Source organism: Poecilia formosa, unplaced genomic scaffold (assembly GCF_000485575.1).
Source record: "Poecilia formosa unplaced genomic scaffold, Poecilia_formosa-5.1.2 Scaffold481, whole genome shotgun sequence".
In the NCBI taxonomy this organism is placed as follows: domain Eukaryota; kingdom Metazoa; phylum Chordata; class Actinopteri; order Cyprinodontiformes; family Poeciliidae; genus Poecilia; species Poecilia formosa.
The window spans coordinates 336406-346560 of record NW_006800420.1 but is presented as its reverse complement, the minus strand read 5'-3'; the positions used below and the strand labels follow the sequence as shown (position 1 = coordinate 346560).

At 50.8% G+C, this 10155-nt stretch overlaps 1 protein-coding gene and 2 long non-coding RNA genes across 3 annotated transcripts in view; 1 reads left to right on the top strand and 2 right to left on the bottom strand.

Annotated features, from left to right (window-relative positions):
* Window positions 1-9981, top strand: part of kif16ba (kinesin family member 16Ba) — a 27714-nt gene extending 17733 nt beyond the window's left edge. Inside the window, 8 exon segments of the mRNA XM_007578496.2 lie at window positions 927-2236; window positions 2239-2401; window positions 2473-2575; window positions 2950-2997; window positions 7496-7615; window positions 8305-8394; window positions 8502-8585; window positions 9134-9981. Coding sequence (XP_007578558.1) covers window positions 927-2236; window positions 2239-2401; window positions 2473-2575; window positions 2950-2997; window positions 7496-7615; window positions 8305-8394; window positions 8502-8585; window positions 9134-9295 — 2080 coding nt within the window. The 3' untranslated portion in view covers window positions 9296-9981.
* On the bottom strand, window positions 3132-4044 carry LOC107833931 (uncharacterized). Its single transcript, XR_001659700.1, has 2 exons — window positions 3836-4044; window positions 3132-3674 (listed from the first exon to the last, which is right to left on the bottom strand). It is a non-coding gene; the product is annotated as an uncharacterized LOC107833931 (long non-coding RNA).
* On the bottom strand, window positions 8650-9135 carry LOC107833932 (uncharacterized). Its single transcript, XR_001659701.1, has 2 exons — window positions 8864-9135; window positions 8650-8827 (listed from the first exon to the last, which is right to left on the bottom strand). It is a non-coding gene; the product is annotated as an uncharacterized LOC107833932 (long non-coding RNA).
* Window positions 9982-10155: the final 174 nt, after the last annotated feature.

Here is a 10155-nt window from a genome sequence, read left to right as displayed (position 1 = left end):
TGAAACCGGAACCATTTTGTCTGGCAATGGAAAGGATCCCAGCTGGGAGCCCTGAGGCGTTCCTCTGACCTGAGTGAAGTCAAAGTCGCCCCCCCACCTTCTTCAAATCAGACAAAATTGGTGTCAAATGTTTGTGCTGGTTGACCTCTATAAACTACTATTAATATCTTTAAAATGATAGCGGCACAAACGAAAATTTTTGCTGCACAAACGTAGTCGAGTTGATTGACACCAATTTTGTTTGATTTCATAAAAGTGGGGGGGCTGGTTGACCTTTTGACCTTTACACTTTCATTAATATCTTCAAAGCCAAAGCAGCACAAACGTAGCACAAACATTTGACACCAATTTTGTCTGATTTGAAGAAGGTGGGGGGCCAACGTCACCCAGGTGTTCCACCGGGACCGGCCTGGAATTGTATCCTTATTGTATTCTTAATTTCACAGATCAATGAGATCTATGGGCCACTGACATTGCAGAAACACTTAATGATGCAAATTCTAAAACGTACAGCTACAGGAAATGGAAGCAAAACTTAAAATGCCGAAAATGGCAAAAACATCAAATGTGTAACTCTGTAACTTGCTCCACTGAACAGAAATCCTCCAGGCCACTAGGGGGAGCACGTAGTCTGTTCTATTGTAGAAGACATGAAGGATAACAAACCTTTTCTTCCTCCAACTTCCTTCTGAATACCTGTCTTTACTGAGGTTCTGGTTGCAGACGACTCGGTCGGCTCCCCCTGGTGGTCTGGAGGAACAACGTTTGTGGAGCCAGTTTGCAGCGTTTTATTTCTGCTTCTGTTTTCTGCGGTTGCAGCATTTTTCTGTTGCGTTTACTGTTTTGTCGGCTGCCTGTCAGCCCGAAGTCTGGGCGGAATGACCTGCGGTGTTAAACGTCCAGTTCCTCTGTTTGTGTTTCTGCAGGAGGCTGATCAAGGAGATGGAGGAGAAGCAGCTGAGTGAGAAGGCGGAACTGGAGCGCCTCCAGCAGGAGGTGGAGAGTCAGCGCAAGGAGTCACAGGAGGTGCAGCAGCGCATCCTGCGGCAGGAGGAGAGCCTGCGCCGCCGCAGCCAGGACATCGAGAGCCGCCTGCGGGACTTCTTGGCCGAGAAGGAGCGCTTTGAGGAGGAGCGGCGCTCCGAGATCCAGGAGGTGGCGCTGCAGCGCAGGAAGCTGGAGCAGCAGGAGGAGCTGGAGCAGCAGGAGGAGCAGGAGGAGCAGGAGGAGCAGGAGGTGGCGGAGCAGACGGAGATCTGCCGCGAGCTGCAGCGGCTGCAGAGGGAGTGCGAGGATCAGCAGGTGCGCCTGGAGGCGGAGCGGCGGAGACTGGAGGAGCAGGAGCGGGAGCAGCTGAGTCTGGTCGCCCGGCTGGAGGAGCAGCTGCGGGAGGCGCAGGAGGCGGCAGCGGTGCTGCTGGCCAGAGAAGATTCGCGGCGCCTGGAGGAGGAGCGGCGTGTGCTGGCGGAGATCAGGGAGGCCCTGCTTCGCGCCAAGGAGGCCGCCGAGCGCACGGACGGCGAGGACGCCGCAAAGGAGGCGCGCTCCGTCCAGAAGCAGTACTTGGCCTTCAAAGAGGCACAGGTGGACGAGCTGCGGCGGCTGCAGGAGGTGCTGCAGCAGCAGAGGGAGCTGCTGCAGCAGGAGGTGACAGCAGAGAGGAGCACGCTGCAGCAGCTCACGCACAGTCTGAGGGAGCGCCAGCAGAGGGCGCCGCAGGATGGCGGCGGCCAGGAGGAGACGCTGCTGCGTCAGACACAGCACCGCCTGCACTTCAAGGAGCGGCAGCTGGCCAACATGGCCGCCGGCGTGCTGCCGGCGCTTGTGGAGGAGCAGCAGAGGGCGCAGGAGGTGCTGCGGCGCGGTGCGGCGCCGGCCGGCCTGGACAACACGCTGTTCCAGGTGGAGAAGGAGCTGGAGGAGACGCAGGACAAGCTGCACCTGCACTGGCACGGCGCGCAGCAGCTGCAGCAGCTGCAGGAGAGCTGCGAGTTCACGGCCAACGTGGCGCGGCAGGAGGAGAAGGTCCGGCGCAAGGAGAGGGAGATCCTGGCCTGGAGGGAGGCGCAGCAGCGGGAGGCGCTGGAGCAGGCCGTGGCCCGGCTGGAGCGCCGCCACGCCGCCCTGAGGCCCGACCGGCGCCGCGCCCAGCCGGACTGCCACAGGTCCGCTTCTGGTTCTGGTTGTTCTGGCCGACCCGGCCGGTCCAACCCAAACTCAGAACTCCGGTTCTGTTCTGCAGGGTGGAGCAGGAGATCCAGGAGCTGCGGCGGCGCATCAGCGAGAGTGAGAACCAGAACCGGGCCCAGTCGGTCGGTACCGAGGAGAAGATGGGTCACAGCAGCTCTCCGGTCGGACACAGGCAGAGTCTGAACCCGCTGCTGCCGCTGTCCGAGGACAGGTAGGGTCCGGTTCTGGTTCCAGTTATGGGTCCGGTTCCGGTCCGGCTCTAAGGCTCTGATGCTCCAGCAGGATCAACGCCTACATCGAGGAAGAAGTGCAGCGCCGGCTGAGGAAGATGAACCTCCTGAACGGCGGCGGCGTGGATCTGTCCGTGTCCTGCGACTCTCTCAGGGTACGACCTTTGACCCCAGACCTCTGAGTCGGGTCCAGCCTGCAGTTCTGTAGAGTTCTGTCAGGTGTAGCTTGTTTGTCAGAACTGAAGTTCAGCTGTTCGACTCTGCAGGACGAGGAGGAAGTTAGCGACTGTAGCTCTGTTAGGCTAACATACGAGGTAAGACCAGGAGCCCTGACCTTGACCTTGACCCCTGCATGACCCTCATAATGATGATGGTTTCCTGGGTGTATTTTGTCCAGCTTGTTCTTGGACCTGCTCCTTTCTCCTCTGAAATAAACGTTAATCTAGTAAATCCATCTGGTTGTTGATCTGATGGGAAACTCGACTTAGTTTTATTTTATGATGCTGTTAATTTAAATTTTTGTTTTCAGGAAGAGGAAAAACTGCAGAACATAAATCCACGAAGACTGAAGTATGAGGTGAGACTTAAGATTATGAGTTATTGGTTATTTATGCTGCATGGAAACGGCATGATGCCAATTCATCATGAAGTTCATTTTTCTCGTCAGCTGACTTCGCTAATTATTTGTATTAGGAGAGAGGCGCCGTCACACTGGGTGTGAGAGCAGAACTTTATTTATGTGCAGTTGACATTCAAAGCTGTTTTTAGCACCGGTTGTTAGGATGGACTAGAAACCTGCCCAGGTTGACCCCTATCCAGTCAAAATGGCTGCCGTGGCATCTTTCTCTGTAGCAGCTTCTACACTGAAGAGTGTTGAGGTCCGGTTCGGTCTGCTGCTCTGTTCTGGTTAAAATGTCCGCTGAAGTGATTGTGGGGTCAGCGGTCAGGCCGATCCGGCTCTCTGGGTTGGAGCAGTACCTCCAGACCCTGCTGGATGAGTCCGGAATCAGAACTGGACCCGGATCAGGGAGATCCGGCTGGCTAATCAGGATCTGCAGGGTTGGAACAGGAGCGTTATGAAAACCTTCACAGGAAATCCAGATTTTCCATCTTTAAAATCCAAAAATGTGATTATTGGCCAGCGCTAGGTGAGGTGCAGCCAGCTGGAGGCTTCACGCTACAGTGGCCAGTCTGCTGTATGAATAGTTTTGAGTCTGTATGAAAGTCCAGTTTGGGTTGGAAACTTTTGCTCTGCTGTGGGAAAAGAATCATTAGATAATCAAATTATCTTCATGCCTATAGGAAACAGATTAAAACTTCAACCCAAATTATTTTAAATCATCCTTTGTCTAAAATAATTGTGTTCACTTTGCATGTCAACCTCTTGACGCTTCACTTTAAATCTCGTTTCTCACCTGGTGGTTGGACTGTAATTCTGATTGGTGGATCATGGACTTCGGTTTAATTCACTCACTTTTACCAGCCTTCTTGGCGATGTAGTCACGGACTTCCCCCTTGTGCTCACAGAACGCCTGCTGGTCTAACCTCCTGGCTCCTCCGGGCTTTGAGGCAAACTCGCTCCCCGACGTCCAGAACGTGTTTGAAGAACCAAAGGCTGAACTCCTGGAGCCTCAGAGAGAAAAACGGCTGGAGTCCTCTGATAAACTCCTCATTGAAAAAGATCTAGACAAGGAAAAATGGTGGGAAGGAGAAGTAAACATTCTTGCAAGGAAGGAGTTCCAAGCTGTATGTGGACCTGATTGTTGCTACAAAGCGACCAACCAACTGAGTGGAACCAACTACATGACCAGTGATGGTTATTATATCCTCTCTGATTCTGAGGATCTGGAGAAAATGTTGAACAAAACATTTTATTCCCACTCTGAGAAAACTGTCGATCAGACGTTTGAAGACCCAGAACTTTCAAAGCTTCAGATTAGCCCCAAACAAGATTCACAAGAAGAGGTCAACGGTTCAATGAAGCTGGAAGTAGAGGATTTATCGGCCCATCTGTACCACCAATTGGAGGATCTCAAAAATGTCAAGAACCAAGGCCAGAATGTTCTCATTCATGCAGCACAGGAGTTTGATCTTTTAAAACCGCAAAGATCTGGCGAGGAGTTAATCGAGTCTGAGCAAGTTTGGAAAGCCAACGCTAACGAAGAGATGAAACAAGAAGTGGAGAAGCTCCTGGACTCTGAGAGACGCGTTTCAGAGGATATCGACGTTCAAAATCAGGTCGAAGAAGAGTTGGAACCTTCCGATTCTCACGTCTCTGACGATGATTTCATCAACTCAGGACAGGACTCGAAACATCACGTCTACCAACCGATGAAACAAGAGATGTTGGATAGCAAGAACAATGCTTTAGACCAGCTTGAAAATGTCAAGAATGGAGCTGATGAAACGGAGAGAGCAGATAAGCCAGAACTGTTAAAGCTTCAAAGCTCTGGCAGCGAGTTTAACATCTCTGAGCAAGATCCAGCAGACGCCGCCAATGGTCCAGCTAAGGAGGAGGAGTCAGACAATGGGAACAACTTCCCGGAGAACCTTGAAAATGTCAAAAATCAAAGGTTAAACCTGGAAGGCGATGAAGAGTTGGAACAAGACAAAGAGGCATCGGCAGAGCAGGAACTGACCAACAGGAGCTACATTTGGGATTATGTTTCTAAAGTCAGGAGCCAAACGCTGCACCCGTGGACGACCAGAGAGTCTGAGCTGCTCAAGTGGCTGAGTTCTGGTCGAGACTATATCAGCTCCAAGCAAAACACGAGGTCAGTCAGTGATGAAACAGAAGAAGACGGAGGTGATGCTGCAGGAGGGGTGTCAACTGCAAGGAGCTTTGTCTGGAACTATGTCACTAAAGTTAGGAACCAAACACTGAACCCATGGAGACCGGAAGAACCTGAGCAACCATCTGATCTACCCAACTCTAGCAAAGAGTCCATTAAGTCTGGTGGCAGCGAAATGGCTCTAGAAAAAGATGAAGCTCCAGAACGGGTATCCTCCACCCGGAATAACGTTTGGGATTATGTTGCAAAGGTTAGGAATCAAACCCTTCACCCCTGGAGGTCGGATGGGCCAGAGAGTCAGGATTTCCATGCCATCAGTGGTCTGAACGGACAAGAGGAAAATGAAAAACCAGTGAACATGACGACCAGTAAGTCAAACCTTTGGGACTATGTTACAAAAGTCAAGAACCAAGCCTTGTACCCGTGGAGAGCAGAGGAAGCAGAACTTCCCAGCGGTCAACCAACAACGTCACAGAGTTCAGAAAAAGGTTCCAGCCAAGATCCAAGTGAGACAAACAGGAGCCACGTTTTAGGATACTTCACAGGAAAACTTTCAGATGTTTTCAAAGATGCAGAGAGACGAATTCAGGGCACAAGAGATTTAATCCGAAATGTGGGAGTCGACGATATGAAGTATGCCGTCTCTCAATACGTCACCATGAGGTCCAGAGATTTTCCACTGATCCAGACACCAAAACATCCCTCTGTTCTGGAAAACAAAGTCTCCTTGGTGGACCTGTCCAATACTGCTCAAGGGTTTGGTTTGAATGCCATGTCAACGTGGCCGAAGGGCTCTGTGTCCTCGATCAGAAATGCTGGTCCAGAGGACTGCCGCCTGGAGGAGTTTTATCAGAATCTAATTGAGTTGCCACCAGTTCTGGCACAGCTTCATAGTCTCTCATCCCAGCAGATCATTGACAGAACTGAATCACTGTCTCCTCAAAGACCAGGTAGGAGGATCCTGAGCATCTTCTGGCTCAGAGCGGCCAGCTTTGACCAACCCAGTCCAGAACCAGCCTGCCTCCTTCTGTCAGAACTGGACCTGACGGTAGTTTCAGCTAGCCAGGTTGCATCGGACACCCTCGGTCTCTTCCATCACTTTGACCTTATGGAGATCCGGGAGGTCCAGATCAGTTTGGCAGGGCAGCATGTCCGCCTGATCGGATCCAGTGAGGACTCGGTTCTGGCGGTCTTCACTCACAACCAGGAGCTCACACAGGACTTCTGCAAGGCGGTGCTGAAGGCTCGCTGTCCGGAGACGTTCTCTGAGGTGATGGAGAGTCACCCGCTGCTGACGCAGGACCTCATGGCTCTGTCTCTGGATTGGACCTCCCGGGTTCCTGACATCGTCTCAGACATCGGTCTGAACCTCACTTCCAGGTTCAAGCGGGTCCTAGCGGACCTGCTCTACATCGTCCATGGGAACATGGACGGCCCCAGCAAACCTTCCCTGGCGGACATTCGTCCTCTGCTCTACAGCAGCGTCAGGGTGATGAACTGTGGCCGGCTGCACCAGGACTCTCTGTTCCAGTTTCTTCTGACCGACACCCACGTTGCTCTCCTGCGGGAGGACGGAGTGTTTCACCCGGCGCCGCGGGGCTCCAGCCGGGTTCCCGTCCAGCCGCAGTTCCAGGGACTGAAGCTGCGGCGGCGTTCAGACATCCGGTGTCTGCTGGTCAGGAGGAACAAGGCCTGCTTCAACGTCGACGTCGTCTTCACAAATCGCAATCAACAAACTCCAAAACGGAAGGCGGAGCCAAAGCGGCGCTCCGCCCACGTTCCCTCCTGCGGCGGTCGGAGTGAATCCTGGAAGTTAAGTTTCGGCTGCTCTGCAGAAGCTCAGATCCTCATCAACCATCTGTGCATCTGAAGATGGAGCCAGCAGAGCTCGTCTGCAGCACCGACTGAAACATCAGACCTAAAACACGAAATTTTAAATGTTTTAAACTTTTTAGTAACTTATTGAAATCACAAAGACTGAATTTAAATCTGCAATAAAGAGAATCTGCTGCTGACTGAAGATGAAAGTTTGATTACAAAGGGGGAATGATGATGTCACTTCACAGTTTTTATTAATTCACAGCCAAATACATGAACGTTGAATTTTGCACAGCGTGTTTGCAATAGTTTTGAAACTAAATAAAGATTCCATCCGTTTTAACGATGGTTGTCTGAGCGTTTCTTAGATCTCATCGTTTTTTCCCAGATTGTTCCGGTCGATGGTTTACTGTCTGCTCCTCTTTCCGTCTGTTTCCCGCCTGGTTTTGGTGATTTGTTGCGCAGCATCTGATGTCGCGCCCGGCCGGGACGCGCTGCGCCGCCAAGGAGCCGGTCAGGGTGAGCATCCCGCGCTACGTCCTGCGCGGCCAGGGCAAGGACGAACACTTCGAGTTCGAGGTCAAGGTGAGTCCGCTCGGCTCAGGTACGTTTACATCCATTTCTGCAGGTCGCCACGGAGCAAAACGACACATTTGAATTATAACAGAAAGACGGCTTTCTGAGGGAGCCGAGGACGAGCAGAACCAGTAAAACCAGTATGAAACCAGCAGATTCACAAGGTATATAAAAATAAAATCATGTTTCCATATCTCTGATTTTATTGCCGTCGGTGTTGTGGCAGCAGAAACCTGCCGTGTTTGGTTTGTTCTGCGGTTTTTCAGTTTCAAAATGCAGCAAAGAAAAAATAATCTGGTGGGTTTTTGTTTAAGTTTTAAAACTAGATAAATACAATAAACGATTGCAAAAATAGTTTCACTTTTCTAGATAATGTGTTTCTCCATCGGGACGTTTGGACCTGAACTCGTTTTCACAAAAACTTCTCCACTTATGAAAACCACCATGAATTAATTTTAAATTTAGAAAGCTAAAGCAAAAATTAAACCGTTTATTTTTAATAAAATTTTACATTTAGGCTTTTAGTTTTTGTGAGTTTTGTTTTGAAACCAGAAGGAACCGAACAGAGATTCACGTCCGAGTCCGATTTTAATCAAAGTTTATAATCAGTCTCTGGGAGGCGCTGAGGGTTCTGCTGGGCCCGGTTCTGCTGGGCCCGGTTCCCCAGCAGTGATGAAGAGCTGCTCTGTCTTCATCAGGTCTCGGTGATGGACGACAGCTGGACCGTGTTCAGACGCTACAGCCGCTTCAGAGAAATGCACAGGAGCCTAAAGTCCAAATATCCGGAGGTGAGCCGCCAGAACCTGACCCGTTGGTTCTGGTTCTGATGAAACTGTTGTTCAGAACCGGGCCTGATCGTGGTTCTGGTTCTGTTCTGATGGCCTTTGTTTTCCAGCTGGCGGCGCTGGAGTTTCCTCCGAAGAAGCTGTTTGGGAACCGGGACGAGCGGATGGTATCGGAGCGCCGCAGCCACCTGGAGGTACGACGGGTCGATAGGAACCGGACCGGCAACCGGAACCGGGCCTACAGGTCCTCTCATAGTGTTTTTTTTAAAACTTTATTAAACATGCATCCTAAGATTCCCATGGATTGTTTAGATCCTCCAGATGTGATGCGGTAAATGATGTTTACTCTGTACCCAGAATGCATTGCTGTAGGTCTACAGTACATAAAATGTCCTGCTGCTTTTTGACGGAAGTTGAACTGCAACGGTTAGAAAAACTTGATGACTGTAAAACTGAGAAAACCAAAGTGAACAGGAAGAAGTGCAGTGGCAGATCTGATCCTGTAGGGGGCGACAGACTGCAGACTGACATGCTGACATATGGTTAGCTAACATGGTTAGCTGCTTAGCGCTTTAGCATTAGCTTCTGCTAAATACTGTGTTGGTATAACATCTTAGCATTAGCTTATTCTAATTATCAACCCTGGCATAGCGATTAGCTCTTAGTGTTAGCAGAGCTAATGTTTCTGATGAGTGCTTTAGGATTTTGGTGGTTCTGATGACCCGTCTGCCTGTCTCCCCAGCGGTACCTAAGGAACCTGTTCCGGGTCATGCTGTCCTGCTCCGGTTCTCCTCTCAGACCCGATGAGGACGGAGTTTTCCGCCTGTCCAAGTTCAACATCTGTGAGTTTTCTCCGTTCTTCAAGAAGGGCGTCTTCGAGTCCAGCAGCCACGGAACCAGCTGAGACAGAACCAGCCACAGAGGTCTGGACCTTCCTGTTTATGTGGTTCTGGTGGTTCTCCTGTTTGGTCTTGCAGGACGAGTCGTTCCGGTCTGGATGACAGAAGCTTAAGTTCGGCTCAGACCACAGAACCCGCCCAGTTCTGGTTCTGGTTCCTTCAGCTGCTCAGGACAGAACAGAACCCAAGTTCTGGATCCGAAGGGTTGTGGAGAAGATCTGTAGCTTCTCTGTAGAAACAAAGCTTCCTGTTTGCTGCTATAAATCAATAAATTATGAGCCAATGAAACCGGATCAGAACCGACGGCAGGTTGGACCAAAATGTTCCTTTCTGCTGGAAAGCCGACGATAAAACTGGAAATAATTTAAATGTAAAAATGTCTGAAATATACAAAATAAATCTGATTCAATCAAATCTGAATATCTTCATTTTCTCATTATTTTTCTTGCAGCGTTTTGATTTGTCGGCCATTACTAAGGGGCGGGGCTAGCCCTAACAGCTGGCCAATCAGATGTGAGATCAGTTTATTTCATGATGACTTAAACACAGGAAGTTCTAGGGAGGGGGCGGGGCCTAACCAGCAGTGGTTGGATTTGTTGGGGCGATCGAGGCGCAGCAGTGAGAAAGCTGTTGACGATGTCAGCAGCAGTGGCAGCATCAGGTTTCTGGTTCCGAATTGATCCGAGTTCAGCAGAAAAACATGAACAGTCGGATCCATTCTGGTCACCAGCGGTCCAGTCCGGGTTCCTCTAGAACCGGCTTGGCTGGTCTGGTGGGAGAGCGGAGCGGTGGCACAACGGCGACCTCCACGTCATCCTGCAGGGGGGGCAGCAGCTGCAGGAAGACATGCAGGACGTCAGTGGCT